Source organism: Cyrtonyx montezumae, unplaced genomic scaffold (genome assembly GCF_038088225.1).
Source record: "Cyrtonyx montezumae isolate F1298 unplaced genomic scaffold, pur_monq_1.0 scaffold_6, whole genome shotgun sequence".
In the NCBI taxonomy this organism is placed as follows: Eukaryota; Metazoa; Chordata; class Aves; order Galliformes; family Odontophoridae; genus Cyrtonyx; species Cyrtonyx montezumae.
This window is the reverse complement of record NW_027072067.1, coordinates 8,927,509-8,952,582: the sequence shown is the minus strand read 5'-3', so window position 1 is coordinate 8,952,582 and position 25,074 is coordinate 8,927,509. Positions and strand designations below refer to the sequence as shown.

The following is a 25,074-nucleotide window of genomic DNA, read 5'->3' as shown; positions in this document are numbered from 1 at the left end:
TGAAAAAGAAGAAAAAATAATAAAAGGCTATATTAGTAATGTTCTTTGTTGTGATAATAATTCACATGCATGACAGACTGTTGAGGTTTTTTGTTGCATTTAATGTTTCCCAGCTGCTGTGTTAGTTCATGTCTGTTACCTTTGGTCCTTTTAGCAATGATAATGGTTTGGATGAGATTAGACATGAAAAGATGACATATTCCTGGGAGCATTAATGTCAGTATTTCTTCTGTAGCTGGAAGAACTAAAGATTTCTATGGCTGTTCTTATACTTAGAGTTTTATCTCTCCTTCTTCCTTCTTGCTTCAACTGTCAATTACAGATATGGGAATCAATAAAATCTGGAGCTGCACTTGAAAACCCTATGCTCTTGAACAGGTTCCTGCTGTTGACATTCGCAGTGAGTAGTGATAATGTATCTCAGAGTACTGAAATGGAAATGCAGTAGTAGTTTCTTTGTAGAACTTGTGTATTACCATATTTACATTATCAGGATCATTCTTAGTCATTCTTAGACATATTTAAATGTCTTAGAATTGTAAGAAAAATATAGTAGGCATTTATACATATAAAATGTGTATACTTATACGTATATAAATATGTATAAATATAATACAATTTATACATTTAAAAATTTTTGTAATGTATTCTTTAAAAAATGTAGATTGCTGTCTCAGGTTGGACATATATCTGAATATGGCTGCCTTACAGGTGTTAGTAAAGGCAGAGCAGCTTTCATGTTTAACATGTTTACAGTTTTAGTGCATAATGCTCCATCTAATAAACTGTGGTATTGTACACACATTGTCTGCTTAAGTCTTGTTTAGAAATATATGTAGAGAAGTCTTCTAGTATTTTTGTTGTTGTTTTTTCAAATCATGACAGTGACTTGACAAATAATAAACATATAAATTGAAGAAAACTTCTGTTCGTAATCTGTTTCTAATCTTGTTTGTTTGTTTTTCCCCAAGGATTTGAAAAAATACCATTTCTATTACTGGTTTTGCTACCCTGCTCTCTGTTTCCCTGATGGAATACATGTAATTCAGAAACCAGTGTGTCTTGGTGACAGGTTCTCTTTAAATCAGGTATTCTAAATGCCAAATGTTATGAACTGTATAGTACTGAGTACATTTATTGTCATAAAGCTTAGTATCTTTATTAGCAATGAAATCTAATTTCTTTTAAGATTTTCACTTTTTTTTTTTTAGTTTACCCTTCTTTGTTGTGCAAAATCTCTCACCTTTACATCACTTCAGCTTTAAGCTGGATGCAGGCATGGCAGACAGTTCCAGCGGGGAGGTAGTTACATAGCTGTGTTTTTTGAAATTTATGATTATTAAACTAAATTTTTTAAAAGGAACATATTCTGTGAGTGATAAGGAGCAATTACAAAATTCTTAATGCAAAGTATGATTTCACAAGAAAAACGATAGGGAGTAGTTTTTTAGAGAATCTAACAATATTTTATAGTTTGTTTCATCTTTCAATCTGAAAGGACAAAAAGCCAGGTTTCCCAAGTACCTTTTTTCACTGTGTCAGAAGTTGACGTGAGACTTGGGAATGTCTTTTTTTTTTTTTTAATGTTGTAATAATTCACAAGAAATGGTTTTGTTTGTTTTTTCAGTGGAAAATACTTGCTTATTCCCAGAATACTCTTACTAATTTTGTAGTTATAAGCACTGTAAAGATGTCATTTTCCAGAATGCTTTGTTTAAACGCTGGAAATAGATGACAAAATATACTGAGTGGATGTTAAGTCTCCATGGTGTTATAATGTGGTTAATGTTTGGCAGTGCTTAGTCCTAAATAAGAATTCTCATAGTTTGGAAAGAAGTCAGGGGTCTTCTGTTTGCCAGTGATAGAAGGGGGTAAATTTACTTATCAAGCTACTTTGACTATTAGAATGAGATTTCATTTCATTTTTGTTGTTTTTTTCCTGTTGGTAGATCTGTTTGCTCCAGTAGTAATGGTGTACCTGTTTCATATTTGCATTGACAATTGCAGTTTTAGCAACTCTTTAATCTGTTATTTTGGTAATAATGGACTTCAAAATTTCTGAATATGCTATATTCAATTATAACTTGAGATAGCATTCTTAAATTCTGCAACAGTTTCATAGAATCATGGAATGAATCATACAGTGATAGAGCCTGGCCTTGAATACTTCCAGGGAGGGGGAATAAGGAAACATTTCAGTTTTTCCTTTGAAGAGTGTTAAAACTATTGTTTTCAATTTTCTTTTTGCTTTTAGGTTCAAGCACTTCAGAAAGCATATGATGAGCTTTGCCAGACAGAAGGGGTTACAGCCTTTCCTTATTTTTTAATCAAGTATCATGACAATTCTGTGGTTGTATCTCCACTAAAAAAATGGGATGGTTTCTTCCAAGACCAAGGGGGAAAGGTAATGAGTATTCTATATCTTTTTATAACCTACGCATACTTAATTTATAAATGATTTCAAAAGTGCCTGTAATACTGAATTGGGCACATTTGTTGGCCAATAAATAGACTAGGTAAATGGCTGAAGACTGGCAGCTTGGATTGACTTTTGTCTCAAGAATTATGTATCTACATCCTTATCCAGAAGCCAAGTTGCATCAAATTAATGGTATAAGTTCTGTAGTGGGTCACAGGCAAGAGAGCACTGTTTAAAATACCCCTATGTTCATTACAAGCAAAATCTGTAATCATCTGGAACACATTTATGTGTTAATGTTCTTTTCAGAGCTATCAGATAAAGTTTATTGAAATTTACTGAAAGTGATAACTGACTATGAAATTTTTCAGTATTCCCATGAGCCGGTTGAACTTGCTCCCCAAGAAAGAAAATGTATTTGGTATTGCTGAGTTAATTTGCTGCTTGTTTATGAAATTAGGTCAACTTTCTAACAGGTTTCATGCCTTCTTGAGTCAGCAGGTACAAAGCAGCAGCAGTGTATGGCTGGAGGAGGGATCAGGATTGGACCCTTGCTTCTCCTATATTTATGCATTAGATTGTTTTAATTGCATTTCAAGCTGTTCCTAGAGACACCTCTCTGATTTATCAGAATCACTATAAGTTCACTAATAGCTGAAGTAAGAAGGAAAGAAGAGCTGTGTAGATGTGAGAGGGACAGATAGCCCTAGTGATGACTGAGTTCAAACTTTCAGCACATCCAAATGTAGACAGTGGCATCTTTCTGATTTCTGGTTATGTTTTGGTTCAGAACTGAATGTAAAGGAAATAAGCTCTGAGTTTAAGTGCCTCAGTTAAGTGCATGGTATTACACTGACTGAAGATGAGACAAAATGTCCTTTTATTTATATCTCATCTTGAAGTGTTGGGTTTACAAGTTAGTTTTATCTTTTGTTTTCTTGCTTTCACTTTTCGTTCATTCCAAAATCAGAACAGAATTTTGTTTGAAGAGCAAGGCTTTCATGGTTGGGCTTTTCCCACAATGCCTTATTAAAAGTAAGCAAGGAAGGCTAATAACACTGTAATGTAACGTGAATGTCCATAAAGAAGCTAAAGTGAAAGCTCTGGCAAATGCTTTACTGAAATCTACTGTGAGTATGCAGAGAATGTATGTAAAAATGTAAAATATGTGTGTAGTTATTCTGTGTCCAATTGTTTTACATTAAAAATGCCAGGTAACCATTAATGTGAACTGAGTATCAATCAGTGTTGATAGATGACTTCTCAGTTAGAACAATTTTATTTGCAGGTGACAGTTGGAGTTTATGATCCGTGTAATTTATCTCACTATCCAGGATGGCCACTGCGAAATTTCCTGATCTTGGCATCGCATAAATGGTATCTCTTTTATTGTTTCACACAGAGAAATATGCTATTGATTTCTATCAAATCAAGCATTTTTTCCTCCATGCCACTTTGCTTGCATCATGCACTTGAAGCTTCAAATTTAGTCTAAAAAATATGCCAAACTACATGTAAAGGGGAAAAAAAACCTCACAAAAAAGGCAACAAAAAAACCCCACTACTTTTAACTTTGAGATTACTTGTTTTCACTGGTTGTAGATCTGCATGTTACAGTTGTAGTGCAACTGTTATATCATGGCCTGAACTGATGATTGAGCACCTGGTGTGTGGGGGGGTGGCTGGCTCAGGAAGCACAGGTGCGAGCCATGTGACTGGAAGGAGTGGACCCTGGGTACACCCCTCCTTGGACTCAATTTAAGGGTCAGCCTCTGAAGGGAGGACATTTCCTTGATGAAGGCCGCTTCCTGAGGAGTATTCTGTAGCCAGATACTCATTATCAGTTGGGTGAGTCATTTTTTTCCTGTGTATGTCTACTGATGTTCCTAGCAATTCTTTGCCTGGTATCACAAAGAGCTAGCCAGAAGCAGTTTCAGTGCTTTCAAGGACCAGCAGCTGTTTTTTACTTCAGTCTGTTACAAATCATGTTATTCCTCGTCCTTCCTTGTGTACGTGTATCTGGAAATATATGCTTCAAAACCTGCCAATGCTTTCTTTTAGTCTGTAGCTCTTTCAAATCTTGTTTGAAATATTCTATTATTTTATGTAATTAATTAATGCCAAGTAATAGTAGACTTAAATTTTGAAAATCAGACGTTCTTAGATTTTCTTGTAGCATACTTTCTGATTTATTTTTTGTTGGGCAGGAGTTGGGTAGGAGATGCTTTTCAAATACTAGAGTATGAAACTGACATTTAACTAAAATTGGGTTACTATAATAGTAATATAATTGTTTATTTTCATAGTTTTGACTTCTGCATTTTATTATAGAAAGCATATCAGGAAGGAGAAATGCCCACTTAGGTATGGCATTTTCTGGACCGAAGGTTGTACAAGTGCCCAAAGTGCTTTATACATTCTAAGGTTTGTTGGGTTTTAGGCACTTAAGCTGTAACTCTTTGACTTTTGGAGCTGAGTCATAAGGAGGAAAAAGGGGATTACGTCAAGAACTAAAAAAATCTTACTTGTGCCTTGGGGAGGTGCAGGTATATGTGTCACTTAATATGTTTTCTGATACAGTTTGTCCAACAGCACTGTATAAATGACAGAGGACATACTGTTAGTGTCGTTTCATTAGATTTGTCACAGCAAACTGTGATCATTTATATGTGCTAAGCAACTGTGTTTATAGCCAGTGAGAGCAATAGTGTTTCTCTGCTAACAGAAAAAATCTTATTCAGAATCTGCAAAAGACTGAAACTTTGTGTAGTAGTGCTAAAATAAGATTTTCTATCAAAATAAGCAAACAAAAAATAGCATGTCTCTTTGTATGCATTCTTTTTAATTGGCAGGGGCAGTATTCTCCAGTCAGTTGAAGTGCTCTGCTTCAGAGACAGGACTATGCAAGGAGTGAGAGACATAACACACAGCATTATCTTTGAAATAAAACTTCCACAAGGATCATTTGGACCAGGTAATCCATTTAAAAGGAGAAAATAAATCTCTTTTCTGTTTCTTCTTCCTCTATCACTGTGAAGATAGAAAAAATATCACTGTGAAATCACTGCTATCACCACTTAAACTATGTTATTTCAGATGAATTGAGAACTATTTAAATTTCTGAATTTCTGTGATGCATATTTTTCTGTTTATTCATAACATAGTGGAATTTAGTCCCATTGTGAGATGGACAGATGTATTTTAAAGCAATCAGTTCGTCACACTGGAACATAAATTCAGACTTTCTGTCTGCAGGATAATATAAACTTCTATTTCTACTTTACCTTGCCTAAGTTCTGGATGCTTTACATGCAGTAGCTGTGAATTGTTTAATTATTGTAAAAATAGCATATCTAATTCTCTACTGAATTTACAGATAGGGAACGTGATGTGATGACTGAACTTGGCAAAAACTTAGTAGTGAATTCTGAATTTGCTGAATTCTGGACGTGCTGATTTGTGTGACGTGCAGGATCACTAGGCTTGATGAGGCTAAGTAGGAAAAGCAGCACATCAAGCATCTGATACTAACATACTTCTCCAAGAAGCCCTGTTTTCACGAGGTGTAAACCAGCAAAACTTGCAAAATCATGTAAACTAGGTTACTAAGATGCAGCTTGTTTACTTACTGGGGAAAAAAAAATGAACCTGTAAGTTTAGAGCCAACAAAACTTGCTTTTGCTATCCTTTGATTCATTTTTTTCATTTTCTTTCCTTCTTCTCCTTGAAACAGATTGTCCAAAAGCTGTTGGATGGGAGAAGAACCAAAAGGGAGGCATGGGTCCAAGGATGGTCAATCTCAGTGAGTGTATGGATCCAAAAAGGTTTGGTTTTCATCCTCTAAATTTCTGTAGTTTCTTTTCTTGGGTTTTAGTGATAACATTGAAATGTGAATTGCAATGCTTTTTAAGCAATGCAGTTTGAGTTTTTACAAGAATGTTGACTAGTGGTGTTTGGCCAGCACATTCCTTACAGGAGAAGGATTCAATTAAATTGTGTATATCCAGTATATTTAATAGCTGCTAAGCAACCTGCAGCAGAAAACTAATTCTGTTATGTGTGAACCTAGAAATCTCAACGGCAGAATGGTTAAAAAGATTTGTAGGTACCAATCCTCAGAGCATAGTGTTGTGTTGTCTCACAACTGAACAAGCAACAGAGAAAGTTGTTTCAGATGTCTTTGGTCTCCACTTTAAGTCGAGATGAGCCTGTGAGAATATTTTTTTTCATATTACCTGTATGTTGAATTGTTTAAACTATATATTGATGCTCTTGCTGGCATGATATTTTCTGTTCTAAGATGAGATATGCTTCACCCTTAACAAGGAGGTACAAGTATTCCTTTTTTCTCTATATGTATGTAGCTGTGTTTATGTACCTTCTTTTGTACAAGGAAAAGCTCAAATTAGATATGTCAGCCTTATTATTTATTTTCCTGATAAGAAATAGAAGGCAGCCCCCTCTTCCTGTCTTGGCCCATTCTTCTCCACGGATTATATATTCCTGTTGCACCTGAATGCCTTCAAATAATGGACAGATGGTAGAATGAAAGTTCTCAGACCTGTTAAGTTTGACCTGAATAAGAGAAAGAGAGATCCAGGATAATAATTTAGGAGGCCAAATTAAAACACTGCTTTGTTGTTATGAACAGCAAAAATGAAAGAAAGGCAAAAGGCAGCTGAGATCAAGGTGAGAAGGAAAAGGTTTTATGAGAACTGTTGGCATGTCTTGAGGGAAACTTATTAAGAAATGGAATAGACCATTCATTCTCTTTTGAGGAAAAGAACCCAAGCAGTTGAAATAAGTCATTGCTTTGTTGAAAATAAAGAAACCACAATATTCATGTTACTATTTATTTTGTGGCGTAGGTTAGCAGAATCATCAGTAGATCTTAATCTGAAATTGATGTGCTGGCGGTTGGTCCCTACTCTTGATTTGGAAAAAATTGTGTCTGCAAAGTGCCTGCTGCTAGGAGCTGGTACTCTGGGCTGTAGTGTTGCAAGAACTTTGATGGTAAGTCTTGAATTGATCATAAAAATCTGCTGTTTCTCAGTAATTCTGCTACTTTTTTTTTTTTTAGCAGCTGCCATGGCACATAAGGGAAAAGATGTATTCCTCAGTATTAATGCACGCATTATAATTTACATTATAAATTGCAGGGAAGAGATGAGATGTGTAGTAAATGGAAATGACTTGGAGATATGCTAATAGTGGAATAGTAACGAAATTTAGCATGATAGTAATAGTTGATGTTGAATTTACATTAAAGGATTGACAAATTCTGGAACAAATTAACAACCTTATAAAATCAAATTCACAATGAAGCATGTAAAGTAGCTGTGTTGATACTTACTTCCAAGGACCTTTACCACACCTCACTGAATTCAGTGAAGTTTTGAGGGGTTACTGCTAAAAAATTTGGACAGATGAAGTTATCTGTTCTCTGAATTAATTGCAATTACGGAGCTATTGCTCTGAATTGCTTCAAAAGCTGATCTTTCTAGAAAAACTGAGCCTCTCAAATTTCTGCTGTTGTCAAAATTATTCAACAAAGTCCATTGTATTTAATACGTTAATTACTTTCTTGGTTAGGGCTGGGGAGTCAGAAAGATTACATTTGTCGACAATGCAAGGATTTCATACTCCAACCCAGTGCGGCAGCCACTGTATGAATTTGAAGACTGTCTTAGTGGTGGGAAGCCTAAGGCACTTGCAGCAGCAGAGAGACTTCAGAAGATTTTCCCGGGTGTGGTAAGATTAATATTTAAAATCTCCTAAGAAATCACTCAAGAGTAACAGTGACTTTAACAACAATGCAGAGTTCTAGTATCATTTCTTCATTATTAAGACCTTCATGTTGATCTGGTAGAAGGCCCATCAACTGTTCATATTTTTTTTGTTTTGGAATTGAGATTGTCATTGATATAACTACACTTGGCAGAGTCTGACTGATATCTTGACCACTGACTTCAACAAGTAAATGAATGGAGCATATTTACTGTGCAATTCTGTGTTTAAAATACCTCTCTGTTACTAGTCAGAATGCTTTTGAGCTCTAAGAATAGTGAAATACAGACCTGTTATGCTGCTGATGAGTGTTGTGAACAAGCTTTACAGAAGATCCATTCCAGAGATGGGAGGTTCATTTAGTTTGACCCAAGGGTTGTTTTGTGGTTTTGTTTTGCTTTTATCTGTGTTGATCCTATCATTGCTGTTACTTATAAATGTCAGTACTAGTACTAAGCAATTATTCAATGAATACTGGACTATCAAACAATGAGCTTCAGTATGAAAAAATTCTAGGCGTTTCACTTTCAGAACTTCTGATAATTAAATCATGAAAGAATATATTGTTTCATTTTTTTTAACCTTGATTTGCTATATTGTTATTGTTACTTGGTGATACTCATTTAGTTACAGAAATATTTAATAGGAGAACAAATGTGGAAGAGAGTGCATCTGTACAATGTCATATTGCGCACTAAGATAATGCTGAGATTGAAGCATCATATGATTTTTTGCTTTTAAATTGAGGAAATTGAGAAAATTAAAACAGGAATATCAGGAAAGAATTAATAATGTAATTAGTAGAAATAATATTGTTTGGGATTTCATGATTTTGCTTGTAGAGATAAGAATCAGAAACTTGTATTGTGACTTTTCTTGCTTAAAAACAACCAAAAAAAGCAAAAAAAACAGCCCATGCTATGGAATGGTGAGGTTGTGATGAGGCGTGCAAAAAAAAAAAGTGTAATCTGGGGAGGAACTTGCTGTAGTAAGAAAAAGTCAGTAACAGTGCTTTGAGAGAACTTTGGAGTCACAAGCCTCAGAGGTTATTTTCATATATATGAAGATCACCTGTGACTGGTCCAATTACATGAAAATCACTTAAGTCTGCTGTTCAGAGAAGAGAATGGGCAATAATTTATCATACTGTGACAGAGCTGATATTCAGTATCAGAAATAGTAATGTAGTAGGGATTGTACATCCTGTTACCGTTGTGTGTCAAGTAGCTGCAAAGACAATCCAGGATGAAGATTTTGTGTAACTTCAACCGCATAACCTTAATTGTGAGCAAGACCTGTCTGCTTGCTTTGTCATGATGTTTGTTCCCTTTGGGACTAGCAGCAGTTCAGCTGCCTTCTGGAAGTGATTTGCTAGACCTAATAAACCTCCTGAGAGCTGTGCTGTTTAGTTGAGGCACAGAGCTACCTGAACATTATTGGTCTGCTCTTGTGACACAAACTAGTGCATTTACATTGAGCTACTCTGTTCTGGATAAATACAGCCTTTGAGACTGCCATTCACTCAAACTCTTGCACTGTGCTTTAGTTTACAGTATATTTATATATAAAGAGATGCAAAGAGTAAAGTTGTTTTTCTGCCAAACAGTAGCCCTACAATTTGTGTTGCACTTTAGAATAATTCTGTTAAGCCAAGCTTGTTTATCATGCTGTTGTTTTTCTCTGCTCCCGTCCAGAATTCAGAAGGCTATAACATGAGCATTCCTATGCCAGGCCATCCAGTGAATTTTTCAGAAGTAACAATGGCCCAGGCTCAGAAGGATGTGGCAACACTTGAAGAGCTTATTGATGCTCATGATGTTGTTTTCCTACTAATGGACACTAGAGAGAGCCGATGGCTTCCTGCTGTTATTGCAGCCAGCAAGAGGAAGGTATTGTAGCATATCTTGCTAACAGTCTTGTCACTGCATTTCAGCTCTTGCATATCAATTGGCTGTATATACTGAGAAGAGCTATATGGGAAAGTGAAATGATTGACCAGCTTGTTGTGACTGTACAGAATTTTTTTTTGCTTTCTGTAGCCTCAGAGATTCTGTATATGACAAAAAAAAAAAAAGAGAATTTTGAAGAGAAAAAACAGAAACCTGAAACATGAAATGATATATGTCAGAAGGAACATCTAAAGGTTATCTGATCCAAATCCTGTTTGATCTGGGACCAAATGATAGTGTGTTCCTCAGAGTCTTCTCTACTCAGTGTCTTTTAAGAATCTCCAAACATAATCTCATACAAGAGAAGTGTAGTACTGCTGTGGTTTAACCCTGGTGGGTGGCACAGCACCATAAAGTCATTCAATTGCTCTCTCCCTTTCTCAGTGGGATGGGAAAGGATAATAATTATGACAAATATATTTAAATTTATTTTATATATAAAATATATAGAAAATGTATAAATAACTGTTATATAAGAAGTCATGTACAAGCAATTGATCAGCATCTCCAACCAATGCCCTACTAGCCCCCTGCACAGTGGAAGAGGAAGGTATACCCTCTAGGTATACATTCTAGGAAGGTACCCTCTGGGTACAACTCCTACCCCCCTTCAAAACTTCTTCCATGTGATGTAATATGGTATGGAAAACTCCTTTGGCCAGTTTAAGTCAGCTGTCCTAATTCTGAGAATAGCCTTAACTCTGTACAGCATTGTTTAGCAAGTGACTATAAGTGTTGGTGAAACTATGACAAGTAAGGAGGACTGAAAACATTCAAATAACATCACTTGTTAAAATTCTCAAAAATGGGAAAGTGTTTTCTGAATTTAATGACATGAATTTAAAAAACATCAGTATTTTTTAGTGAAAAGCTAACTTTATTTTTTTCTCATTACTTTATTGGAAAATAAACTGTGCTGAGCCAATACTTCTAGTATTGTAGCAAGAAAATACAGTTGAGAAAAGAATAAACTAGAACAAGAATGAAAGTGGATATTCAGAAATGATTTGGAATACCAAGAAAGATCATGAAACTCTCAAGTTTACGTGGCTAATTCTTGAATGCTTCCACAGAGTCTGTCTTTTAAATAATTCTATTCTGTAAGAGTGAAGAATGATGAAGTGCTGTACTAGAATTTTGTGTCTAAAAATATCTGCATATTAAGGAATATAATATCTTTTATATTTTACTTGCAAGAGACATTATTTCTGGTTTGTTCTTTTTTCCTCTGTATCTTGGTAAAATCTGCTAGTTCAAGGATGGCTTTATAATATTCTGGTCACAACAAAAACTTTGTCATTATCTGCTTATTTTTCATATAGAACTTCAGATTACCCTCAACACTTCTCATACTGAAGAGAGAAGGGAAAATGATGACAAAGTAATTTTGTATCGTAGCTACTTTTCCTCTCCATGTGATTAAACAGATACATATGAAGGCTATAAGTAATAATTATATGCTTTCCTCACTGAGCAGAGAATTTCTGCATAACAGATATATTGCAGTGATTTGTTGCATAGAAGTTATTTCAGACTGCATTGAAATGAAAAGATTACGTATGTTATCTCAGATGACATGGAAGTTATTCTCAATCACCATTGTTGTATTTCAGTGGCATTTGAAATATTTTCACTCAGAGCTTCAATGTTAGGTACAGGATATGCAGCGAACTTAAGAGTAAGCTCTGAGCTGGAACTACAGTTTTCCAATAGCACTGCTGTATAAATATTAGGCCAAATATAAATATGGGGATGTTGATCCATATTAGTGCATAGCAATTCCAGTCACTTCAGTCAGATGCTGTATGTTGGTTTGAATTTGCCTTCAAATGCAAACTAAAACACATTTATGGAGTTTGTGTTCCAGTGTTGTCTACAAGTGTGCCTAAATTTTTGCAGAAAAAAAAGTCATTTATATCAAATTTCCCTGAAAAACAAAGGGAAAAGATAATGTTTTAAAGACTTATGAGACGCTTTTGTGTTTTGTTTTGGTTTTTTTAATGCTTGGCAACTGAGATTTTGCATGTATCAGAAAATGTTTTTGTTTTTTTTTATGGCTAATGTGATTAATAGATGGTTATTAGGTTTTTCATCTGACTAAAGATTGTGTGGATTTTTCTGTTCATTGATGTTTACAGTGAATAAAAGCTTGAGGTCTTTTTTCCTCCCTCCCCATTTGGTTCACTTCAGGTTTGTTGTTCTTTGTTGTTCATAGCTGGTCATCAATGCTGCCCTGGGATTTGACACATTTGTTGTTATGAGACATGGTCTAAAAAAACCCAAACAGCAAGAATCTGGCAATGCATGTTTCAACAATGCCCCTGGTCCTTCTGATCTTTTGGGTTCGTCGCTCTTTTCAAATATCCCTGGCTACAAACTGGGTTGCTATTTCTGCAATGATGTCGTGGCACCAGGGGATGTAAGTACATATTATGCAAATAGTGTTGGTTATGTATGTCTTTTGTTGAATTGAATTTCATCATGGATACCTCTTATGTTGATATTCACAGGATTAAGAAATATTTCATCTTTTATACAGAATATAAAAAAAAAATTGCAAGTTGCTAAGGGTATGTTGTATAGTAAAACAGCTAAATTACTTTCGCACTACTTTTTACTTTTTTGGAACTATCTATCTTTCTAGTCTACCAGGGATCGGACATTGGATCAGCAGTGTACAGTCAGTCGACCTGGATTAGCCATGATAGCTGGAGCTCTTGCAGTGGAATTAATGGTTTCTGTTTTACAGCATCCAGAAGGGTGAGTCATTTCTGAGAGGAGGAGTGGTGGTCAAGAGATGTTCCCTGAGAAATCAAAGTTATTTATTTATATGATCTTTTGGGAGAAGAAGGAGGAGGTACTTACTAAGTAGGGAAATTCTGTAATGCATTATGTTGCCTGTAAATTGATGTAATTTATGGGTCATATATTTGTGTTAATGTAGTGTACCAGTATTTAAGAAAGGACTGAATGATCAAATCAAAGTTTTGCCTTGGAGACTGGCAAGTTTTTTCTCAGAGTTTAAATGTATCAAAGTACTGAGAACATTTCAAAAGAACAGTGTTTTCTGTTAATAGATCCTTTGCTCAAGAGTGTTTGAGTATAACGATGAGCTGTCATAACTACTTCTGTCACAAGAAAGGCTTTAAGATAAGTCAGATATTTCAAAATCCTAATTAGTATGAAGTACATGGTGATACGCAGGTGTCTGTGGAATTTTCTAACCTGAAATTTAGGCTTATTTTCTGTCTTTAAAATCTGTGAACGAGGAAGTGAATTAGGATTTGAATGCAATTAACTTGTGAGTCTCTAAGACTGGTTTTGAAGTTTTTTGAATTCCCATGCTGGAGCTTAGTTACTATGAAACAGACTTTCCAGATGGCTTACTTTCCAGATTCTGAACTGCAAGCTGTAATGAAACATCTTCTAACTTACTGGAAACATTGACTGTTTAGTATGTTGTCTTGTTCTAACTTTCCTTCTTTGATTTTTGTCAGTGGTTATGCTGTGGCCAGCAGTAGTGATGATAGAATGAATGAGCCACCTACTTCTCTTGGACTTGTTCCTCATCAGGTAAGAAATCTGTGAGAAAATGCTTTAATTTAAAATCTTGTTACTGATATAAGACACATCACAGATTCCCTCCTTAAAACATACTATTGATCTAATTCCATACCTGCAGGGTCTGAGTCTTCAAAATTGGATTAAAAATAAATAAGATTAATGCAAGCCAAAGGTATAGTGGCAGTGCTAGTGTTGCTTTTATTCCAACACTACCTACTTACCAGGAATTTATTTGAAGAGAGAGCCACCAGCAGGCAGCATGTAAATAATGCGATATTTGCCTTTTCCTCATTTGAGTTAAGAATGAGTATCTCAAAGTTGCTTTTATTCTCTTTTCTAGCCTCAGTACATATTTAAAAAAAAATTTAGATCCAACCAACTCATACCTGTTATAGTTCTCTAAAATACTGATTATTTTTTGATGTGGTACAGAAGTCTTTATGATGTCCTTCTCATCCCAAGCTCTGGCTACAAATTGGTGTTTAGGATACCATTTTTCACATTGCTGGATAGACTGTCTTCTTTAGTTATACTGACATAGTCTTTCAAAAAGCTGTCTGCTGAACTCATCAGTGTAAATATATACCCTGTAATGTGTCACGGAGTATTTAAAATTCTACTCGCCATTTGCTTTGTATTGCTTATTTAAGTGTCTCCTTGCTCAGATAAAAATGTGGTTTTTATGCTCAAGTAAGTTGTATTTTGGAGTTCTATTACCTTTTAATGCATTCAAGATGAATTTTGATTCAGAAAAAGAAAAAACTGCTGCTGTGACTTTTTTTGTGTGTGTGATCTCCAGGTAATCACAGAAATCACTCTGTATAAAATAGGTCTACTTTTGTTTTCTTATAGTTTTGTGTAGTAACCAGTAGCATGTGGATCATCAGGTGAAGTGGGGTGCACTATGTTCACTCTTGGTCCTTTCTATTAATTGGACTCTTGCCAGGTCTCTTTCAGGAGTCGGTCTCCTCGCACCCATGTTGTTTTTTGTTTTTGCTTCTTACAGTGGACACAGGGATAGTTCTGCAAACACTACTACAAGAGACAATGCTCTAGAATTGTAAAATCACTATTCATAGTGTTGTATCAACAGCAAAATTTAGGAACGAAGAGCTGTTAATTTTTTTTCCACCTCTAACATACAATCTGAAAATGATCCCTTTAACTTCTTGCGCCATGACTTTTTAGTTTTGCAGTGTAGTAGCTCAAACTCCAGGTGGTGCTGTGCCCCTGCCCTTGAATAATCTGTCGCTCAGATACTGGTACCATTATCTGTATATAGAAAGAACTGTAAAATATGCAAGTATAAATTTAATACACCTCTTAGTTCTAATACAGTAATGACCACCACTATATTACCCTAGTTATAGCTATTCTTTACTTCTTTACTGAATATTTATGTCCAACTCATGACATTTTGGAAATGTGTTTTTTATAATTGTAATTTTTTTGCCTTCCAGATCCGTGGTTTTTTATCAAGATTTGATAATGTTCTTCCAGTCAGTTTGGCATTTGATAAGTGCACAGCCTGCTCCCCCAAAGTAAGTCTGACTTTTTGTTGCACTTCATCTATGTATAGAATGACTTTGCTGTAGGTCAGTTATATGATGCTTAGATCTGCATTGTGTTTGACATTTTCTTAAAGTTAGGAATCTGTGTTCTCACTCTAGCTAAAGTTTTGTTGCCCTTCTATTCTTTATCTGTTTTCTCATTATGTTTTTTTATGTAATCTATTAGCATGCTATCTCAAGATTTTGCTCACAACTGAAAATAAAATAAAAAATAAAAAAACAAACCAACAACAGCATGAAGGGGTAGTGCATTTCTGAAATGTTTTATCATATGAAAACTGTTAGATGTTTCTAGCTTAATAGCAGTGAATAAAATTGGTATTGTTTTTTTTTTTTTTTTTTTTTTTTTTAAGAAATTATTTTTTATGCCCAGTGAATAAACTTCACCTGTCTTGGATTTAATGTTATTACAAATATATTGTCTAAATTTGTATTTTATGATATGAAGCAACTTATAAAGAGCATGTAAAAAACCAAAAAAACAACAACAAAACAGAACAACTTCAGCAACATTTCTTTATTGAGAAAACTGCTTCATTTTGATGCTAGTGTTGACAGTCCTGAGTCACCTAATGGATTTACAGCTGTTGCTAGAATCTGACCAAAGTCTTGCCAGAACACGAGGGCAGCCCACTAAATGTGTCTGTGTGAGGCCTCCTCTTCAGTCTTGGATTGCTTTCCTGTATTGTGGCCTTGAAAAGTTTTTCTGGCAAGTTTTCTATGGCCATGTAGTGCAAGGCTCAGGAAGCTTTGGGATAACTCAGTATGAAGATTCAGAAGTTTTGACTCATTATTTGGCCTGTCTGCGAGTGCCATTAATTTAGTTAGCTTTTATACACCTAGAGACTTAGTGCAATTATTTCTTTTCATTGTTTCCATTGTGCTTATCCTTCCTGTTTCAAATAGCTATCAGAAACTCTAGAGGGACTTTTTTTTTTTTTTGAGATCTTAAGATGTTTTGCAGAATCTATTTTTGTACAGTATTCCTGTTATTCCTCCAAGCTGTCGTAGTATATTTGATGTTTTGATGGAATTTTTGTGTCCATTTTCTCCTCAAAGGCACAATCACAGAACTTCAAAAAGCTGTTATTTTTAGGAATGTTTATGGTCTTAAGTAGTTGAAATGGTAGCAATAGTTAAAAATGATTATTTTTTCATCTCTACCAGAAGTATGATTGGGAGAATTTCTGTTACTTGTAGTATTTTTCATAAAACTGCACAGGGAAAACTGCATGATGCTGGAGCCTGTGAAGTTAAAGTTTTAAAAAAGCAAGCTTATTCATTTTCTTTTTTTTTTCTCTTTATCTTTGACCCAGGACATTGATTTATCAAAACATACATTTATGTAGATAAATTAAATGCAGGTATCAATTTTTTGTTAACAAATCATTTCCTCTTGGAGGTCATTTTAAGAGAGCTCTGTTTTACATAAACAGACTTGATGATTTAATAAAAACTGACTTGGATTTTAGCAGCTGTGCTATTCCCAGAGAGATCACTTTTCATGTGGTTTGAGTATTAAATTACTTTTGTGCTGAAAAAGTTGCTTCATTGGCGCACGTATTTCCTTACAGTAGAAACACAGCATTTGTTTACTTTGCTAACTTTCTGTTTACTAGCATGAGAATATGTCACCCTGTATTATCTGGACATCTAATGTTAATACTTTGAAATGACAAATCCAGTTTGATTATAGGCCGTATGTTGTTTTTGTTTGTTTTAATGCATTTATGCCAGGTTAACTATGCATTCAAATTTAGAGTAAGAAGTGAGGCTGCTTTCTGATACAATTGAATTTGTTGGTAACTTGTTTATTTTCTTCTTTATGTCAGCATTCTTATTCTTGAGCGCTTGTCACTCTTCAAACACAATTCTTGACTAAGGAGCTCTTTAGGAAAATGTAGTAGTACAGCTGGATGACTTAGGAGAAGCTGCTAACGATCCGCATGTTTAGAGATTACATTCCACTTCGTTTTGACTTGCAGTCATGACTTAGTTTTTCTGTTTCTGAAAGTGATGAATTCAGACACCCTAGCAGCCAGCAGTTCCTTACCCAGAACTGTCCTTACCAGGCTGCGTGCCAGAGGAGCTTCCCACAGGCAATTGTTGAGGAATTTGGGGATGATCACAGCATCTGGGCCGAATTTTCCTTGTATGATTTCCCCCTTCCCTATTTCTGGCTCTGCACAATCATGTTCTTAAAAGTATCTTCTTTCAGACTAAGAGCACTGCACTTAGCCTGTTCAATAGTAGGTCTGAGGAGCAGTGTAAGTTTTTCTATTGTGCTTCTCTCATCCATGGTAAATTTGTTTTGAGATTCTAAAGTTCTTGGTTATAGACACTTGATTTTACTAACTGCTCTCTTAAACAACTAAGGTCTTTGACTTAGTATGCTAACTAAGCTGACCCTTTATCCTGTTGGGAGCAAAATAAGGTTACTTTCTCATGATATTATGGTGAAAGGCATATTATGGTGAAAGTCCCATATGAAAATGAGGTGATCCTGAGGCATCTGGCTAATGCCTTAAAATATGGATGTTAAAATATTTATCTTACTCTATTAACACTAGCAACTTATTTCTTTTCATCGAGTGTAATGAAAATCTGCCCATTCTTGCTCTTGTGCATCCTGAAATGAAGCACAGATTCATGAGAAAACCTCATGGATTCAAAGGGTTTAATGTCAGAAAAGAATTTGAAGCTACCCAACTTGGATATAGTTATTGTCTCTGTTTTCTTGTATAACTTAGAGATATTGTTTCCTTTCAGGTTCAGATTTACAGTCCAGGTCTGGGAAAGCATTCTGATTTTCCTTAAAGATATTTCTGTACTTCTCCTACTGCTTTTTAGCCACTGAGTAGTGTTATTGTCTCTACCTTTAAAGGCTTTTCCAGTTTTGCTGCATTTCATTAAGGGGTAGACACCAGGATCAGGGAAGGCATACTAGGCACTGTGTTGCTGTTTGTTATCAGTCAGAATGTTTCCTTGCTCTTGAAGATGTTTTCCCTTTTTAACATCCTTGGAATAGATTAAATGCTTTTGCTGTGACTTTTACTAAGTTCTTGCATTGCGTAAATCATCAATGAATGTCTCAGTTTTGAAATTCACCATCATGTAGACATAATAACATGTTTATTGTTTTTATCTGCTAGCTGCTTTGCATTGACTTTTACTTTACAAGGTTGGGATCAGTTATGGCAGTAACCTGCATTTTTCAGAGACTTACTGTTTTTTTTTTGTTTGGTTGGTTGGTTTTTTGGGAGGTGGGGTTTGACATAATTTTAATTTCAGCACTGCTGGTGATACTTGCCCTAGCTGCCTTGAGAAGAGATTATTTGCTTTGTTCCCATTAATAACCTATATATTTCTCAATTAAAGTATTGCTTTGATGTCCAAGTCCTTGGGGAAAAAAAGGTTTTGAGTTTTTTTTTTTTTCTTAACAAAGAAAAGCTAACTTTTGCATGGCTTGCAGAAAGGATAGAGGAAGCAGGGATAAATGTTTGTTATTCAAAAATGAACACTACAAAAACTTGTGAGAATGTGAAGAGTTATTTCTATGTCCGTGCTATAATATTGTAACTGAGTCTATTTATACCTTATTTCCTGAACTTCCGTATGATAACTTCTGACACTTCTGTGCATTACATATATGTAAGCGTGGTTTCGGTATGCTGAGTTAAATGGAATAGTTTTTCTAGCTCTTGAGGTAGCATAGAAAATAGCTATTTGGGAGGTGACACAGAAATGTATCAGGATTTTTATCCTGCTCCTCAAAAATAAGTCAGAAGGGAGCGGGAATCCGGATTGTTTTGCCTGAAATTCATAGCACTTCATACTGTCTTTTAGCTGAGTCAGTATCAATTTTAAGATAAATAAGAGAATTGGAATAATATATAATTTTCAAAATTACACATGCAAAATTGCACATTCTTGAAAGTAATGTCTGGTCATACTGTTTCAAGAATAACGGATCTTGATTATAAAATCAGTTTATGTTACATTTTATTATCTCGAGTGAAAATGTGTTAAAGATGTATGGTATGATGCTTGCTAAGAGTGCTGCATAATAATAGCCATAGAAATGTAACCATTGTAATCAAATTTTATTCCCTTAGAGGAGAGCAAATGGGATCAAGCACAAAGATGTTAAAAATATTATTAACTTCAGTCATTGTTTTGTGAACAGAAAAGGATGTGGAATCAGATGTAATCTTTTGTGCCACGGGGTGGGTGGGAGAGGTATCTCTACAGGCAGGATGGATGGAAATTAGAAAATGGATTTTAGAGAAGCACTGTAAGATCTAATGAGTTTGGAGGCTGAGCTGATTTTTCCCTCTCATATACCTGAAATAATACATGATATTATGAAATACACATAGTTGAGTAGAACTGTGTATGACAGCAGTGCCCGATAAACCTTCCTGCATATAATGATGCCACAATAAATGGCACTGGGAGAGGTAGAATATATTTCTGTTTGATTTTAAGTCATACCATTTACAAAAACTCAAAAAGCAGACTGAGATTCTCATATGTTATCGTTATCATGGCTAGAATGTAAGAGTAAAAAATTATTTATAAGAAATAAGATAGGTCATTGACACCGAGCAGACTCCAAAAGTCAACAGAAGAGAGAGGATTAAAACAAAGATCTTATTGATGTATCATAATGGTACTTAACAGAAATCAGGCTGTTTGAAAATTCAGTCAGGTCACAAGAAGGATGGTTCAAACTTCAATGAACACTGCTGCTGGCAGCATCTTACTTGCTGTCTTCTCCATTCCCCCCGAGCACCATAATGCTAACGATCTTTAATGAGCCATTGCTTTTAGCCCTTCTGTTGTGTCTTCCTTGTAACTTTTCACATCTGTTAAAAAAAAAAAAAAGCAACTTCTTTAATCAATTTGTTCTTGTTGTGTTTCCTTCAACTAAGACAAATGTAGCAAGCATATAATAATTGAGGAGATATTTCAAATTAAAAGTGCTTGTTGGGGAGTTGTTTTTTCTTTTAAACATCATTATTATTTGGAAAAATCTTGCTCCATTTATTTATTTATTTGTCTTTTGGATTACCCTCTCATGTTCTGTTGTAACTAATTTAGAGTTATAACAGAAATCAGTCTCTGCTGCTCCTTATATTAGGAGGAGAACAGCAGTGTCCCTCTCTATGAATCAGTAAGACAGTATTCTATTTTAACTTACGTCGTTAGTATATTTATCTGTATTAAGAAGTGACATGGCTTACAGGAAGTTAAAAAAAAAAAAGTGCTTTGAGACTAAACTGGTCATCCAAATATTTTCATGTGGTGAGGGCTTGTTTTGGGCTCAGGCCTCTTAGTACTGAGAGGATACATTTTCCAAATTTGTGACTTCAGGACAAGTGAATCTTAGCATCTCAGAGGCTAGCAGCAGTATGTGCAGTGCCAGAATGTTTGATTTGTGTGTGGGTGTTCGTAACTGTGATTTAATGTTGAGGACTGGAGATTTGGAACTTCTATGTTTTGCAGCTTTTATTACCCTGTCCTCTGTCATAAGTTGTCTTCTTTTCTTCCTCCTAGCCAGTCCATTTGTCTTCGTCATACAAAAGTTTTCCTCCCTGGGGGGCAGATGCAACCATTAGATAACTTAGGGAGTTTAAATGCAACATGGCATAATAAATGTTTAAACAACAGCGTAAAACAACATTCCTTCCCACATTATTATGGTTTGGGATCCTGTCTTCAAGGCACAAGGGAAAAGAGAGCTAAGGCCTATTGCAGAGTATGTTTGAAGCTTCTCTATTGTGTTCTGTGCAATAGAAGTTTTGTCTGAATGATTATAACGGTTTCTCCAGGGGAAGGGAGAAAAAGGAACAATAAGAGAACATAAAAATCACAATCTTTTTTTATTCCCTCTTTCTTCTGCTCCAGAAAATCAGCAATTATACTGTCAGTACTGTTGGTTTAGGACTAGTAGAGCTGCTGGATTAAGAATCCTTTTCTAGTAATAAATAACATGCTTTTACTCTTCAGAGAAGAAAACAAATAATTCTGTTCTCCCCTATTGGCGTTTTTTTGTTTGTTTGGTTGGTTGGTTGTTTTTTTTTGTTTTGTTTTTGGGTGGGAGGGAGGGGGGAGAATTTAAGTGGTTCCTGATGTTTAAGTAAAATAGCATGTTGATTTTATATGAACCTTTAGCAGTGTAATACATTAGATAGAAGAACAAAAGTGGTGTTGTAAAAAATCACAAAATTTGGCCCAAGAAGCAGCTGATGTGGCTGACTGTATCATGGTGTGAACTAGTTTCCTTGAGAAAAATTCTGAAATTCTAGCGGTGTGGTCTTTGCAAGTACCTAGACCCATCCTGATGGCTCTTGTACTTCATCATGCTGCTTTTTCACTTGAGAGAATTCTCCACAGCTCTATAGTCTTCTGATGAAATTCGTGTTTTAACTGCAGTTACATCCAGTTTTGAAAAGTTTGAGAACCAGCAACTTTTATCTATCTAATTTCACAAGCAGATGTTGAAACCAAAATTGTCTGTTTTCAGCATGCTAAGAGTCACCATAGTGTTCTACCTATTCTCCAATGCCACTGATAAATAGATAGCTAGCAGCATGCAAAAATATACCTGGGTTTGTAAATATTTCTTTTCTTTGAGAGGAAGTTTTCAAAGTCAAGAGTGTTAAACACACCACCTGTTATTTTTGAGGTATGTTATCCGTGTATTTTTTTTCCACAATAGATGTAGTAGTACCAATTTCTAAATTTATCCTGGAAGCTAAAAAACACTCTTTCAGGCTCTACGTGTGCTCAATACTTAAATAATGTTTTTTTGGTGACAGAAATGAGCCACAAGATGGGAGCTGGTATTATGAGTTGCCAGGCTTTTGTGATTAGGAGTTTCTGTATTCTTCTGTAGCCATATCGTAACTTTCATCCTACAAAGTAATCCTGGAGCCAGATTCTCTTTTTTGAATGCCTTTCTCCCAAACAATTCTTTGTAAAGAGTGCTATTAAAAAGAATATAACACCAAAGCTGTACATCTGTTTCTCGTTTCTAAAGAAGTCCTTTTTCTCCTAGGCCTTATGTTTCTTTCTTTTACCATGAGGTGTTTTGTTTTAATTTTTGCCCATTTGCTAACAAAATGTAAATGATATACTTCAACTCATAAAAGTCTTTAGGAATGTGTTTATTTGCTCATGTTGTGATGAAGTGTATCCATGCCTATTACAATACCATTGCATATAAAATAATAATAATAATTGTAGCCTGGTTCTGTAAAATGGGGACTGGAACCAAGGCTGTATTGTCAATGTGAGGAGATTTAAATATGGTAGAGAAGAGCATGATGTTAAAAATGTGTTTGGATTCTCCTGACTAATTTTTATAGACAGCACATAAAAGGTTTGCTACTGTCTAATTTTCCTCTTGATCTCTGAAATGTGACTTGCAAGTGAGAAAAAGAGGAGGGTTCTGTAATAAATCTGTATTGCTCCTTCTATTACTTCCAATTCTTCTTACTGCTGCTCTGCAATTTTTTTCTACATGAGAAAATTTGTCGTTACATAGTGACACATCAGTGTTATGGCTGAATAGTGATACATTTATTACCAGAAAAAAATCCTGAGTTGTTTTTTTTCACACATCTGTTGTCAGAAAGTCACTTCTTTGCAATCAATAATAATAAAAATAACATATCTCAAGTATCTGTCTTCCTCTAAAGCTGTTACTCAGAATGATCATATATGAGAGTATGTTGTTAGGAGTGAAGAGAATTGTAAAGAACTAAAAAAGCAAACTCATGCTGACCACAGCCTTTGGGCTCTGCTGGACATGATAAATTAGGAGAAATTTACCTTTCCATACAGCACCAAATTAGGCTGTGATTAAATCTGGAAATGTTTGTTTTTTGTTTTTTTTTTAAATGTTTTTGGCTATTTCATGTCTGGACTGGCTTTATTCCTGATGACCTGCAGAGTACACCTGTGTGGTCTTCTGGAACATGAATTTGAGATGGGTTTTATTTCACTTTGTTCTTTTCTTTTGAGGTGTGTTCAGTGTCTACTGAACAAACCAATGCCCACAGATGACAGCTGTTGCCAAACTTGCATAGCGAAGGCTAGACGTGGGCAAGTTATTAGTATTTATTCATTTTGCTGTATTTATTGTAAAGTTTTAATCATCTGAATTCAGAAATAAAGTCCCAGAAGATGACAAAAATGTTTCTTCAATTTCTGTCTTTATTAAGTTTATTTCATTACAGCGTGTGTTGTCTCTAATGGTACCATCACTGTTCAGGTAGCAAAGTGAATAATGATGCTGCCAGGTCATTTTTTGGCTCCTTGGTAGGGGTATTCTCTGAGTCATGTGGCTGGAATTTTTATTTTAAAGCTAATTAACAGGTATTTCTATTCAGCGGACCATTACCAGTGTAAAAACATTTAACAGCAAGTACATTTTTTAATAAAGTTTTTCAGGCTTCTCCAGGTGCTAGTACAAGAAAAATACTCTTTGTTATTGTAGGCTGACTTTTAAGATAGCATCTTTCTATAGTTAGACTTGTTACCTTAACCCAAGTTTGCCATCATGTTGCTGTGGGAAGTCTATTACATGACATAATGAAGTTTCTTTTTTTGAGGAGAGGGTAAATAAATTTTCCTAAATATTCCTATACAACTTCTTAAAAAAACAAAAAACAAAACAAAAACAAAAAAACCCATAAAGCTACAGCTCACTGGGTACAAAAATTCTACAACTTTTCCTCATAGTTTTGTGATCTTATTAATGTTTTCCTAACAAGCATTTTGAAAGACACTTCATGAGAGACTTCCTAGTCCCTTCCACAGTAATTACAGTACAAAGGGCACTTGGATTGAGGGGAAAAAAAAATGCCAGTTGATTCATCCAAAGGTAACCTTAAACATTTTAAATGTTGGTGTAGTCATGCAGCCTGCTCTATTTGGGTATGTGAGAATTCATTTACAGCTGTGGCAAGGAAAACAGAAAGGTTATGCATATTTCTGTAATAAACCAGAGCAGTTTATATACAGGACCCTGGCAGACTGAAGCGATGTACTCACTGACGAAGCAATACCTTGAAATTTGCACTTTAGGCTTGAGTCACAGTTCTTTGGAAACGAGGTTAAGGGCATGTTTAGCTGAGTAACAGTAAACTATATTTGAAGGCTATTCAATAGACATGTTTAATGGTACCTAGTATGGTTGCACTCAGTTTCCTGTTCCATTCATGTAATTTGCGTATCCCAACAGTGTGTGCACTGTAGATTTTATCTTTGGGAAGAGAGTATTATACGCTATAATGTTTTAGAACATGATTGTGGCTTCATTGTCTGTAGGCTGTGTATTATTTTAATGTGCTATGAACTGTAACCTGGCCAATGTCACTAAAAAGATGTATCATAAGTTGTGCATTCTAGTTCCAACAAGTTTAAGTAATATCAAGACATTTGATAATGCTGATACCTTCACGGATTACACACAGGTAAGACTGTGAATGTAATCAAAGTTTTATCAGCTTATATGTGTATATAGTGTTTCACAATGAGCTAGATGCAAGAGACTTCTGCACATCTGGTGTTACAGAGTTTTGGAATGTGAAATAGTCATCAAGGTGTACATTTATGTACCTACACTTTAATTTCACAATATATATAATGGATAATATTGGGAGGACACATATCAAATGGATGCTGAAGTTTTCCAAATCATTGCATTTCACCATTTACAGTTTGCCTCTGTGTTTGTCTAAAGAATAAGCAAACAAAAAAATGCAGACCCATG

At 35.1% G+C, this 25,074-nt stretch overlaps 1 protein-coding gene across 2 annotated transcripts in view; it reads left to right on the top strand.

The window, feature by feature from the left end:
- The window catches only part of ATG7 (autophagy related 7), an 82,790-nt gene that overhangs the window by 5,517 nt on the left and 52,199 nt on the right, over positions 1 to 25,074 (top strand). For both annotated transcript variants that reach the window (XM_065749646.1, XM_065749645.1), the window contains 13 exons: positions 323 to 400; positions 972 to 1,088; positions 2,255 to 2,404; positions 3,708 to 3,796; positions 5,272 to 5,393; positions 6,153 to 6,243; positions 7,288 to 7,432; positions 8,012 to 8,170; positions 9,901 to 10,095; positions 12,371 to 12,574; positions 12,800 to 12,915; positions 13,653 to 13,728; positions 15,180 to 15,260. In XM_065749646.1, the coding sequence (XP_065605718.1) occupies positions 323 to 400; positions 972 to 1,088; positions 2,255 to 2,404; positions 3,708 to 3,796; positions 5,272 to 5,393; positions 6,153 to 6,243; positions 7,288 to 7,432; positions 8,012 to 8,170; positions 9,901 to 10,095; positions 12,371 to 12,574; positions 12,800 to 12,915; positions 13,653 to 13,728; positions 15,180 to 15,260 (1,623 nt within the window). The remainder of the gene's footprint in view (positions 1 to 322; positions 401 to 971; positions 1,089 to 2,254; positions 2,405 to 3,707; positions 3,797 to 5,271; positions 5,394 to 6,152; positions 6,244 to 7,287; positions 7,433 to 8,011; positions 8,171 to 9,900; positions 10,096 to 12,370; positions 12,575 to 12,799; positions 12,916 to 13,652; positions 13,729 to 15,179; positions 15,261 to 25,074) is intronic.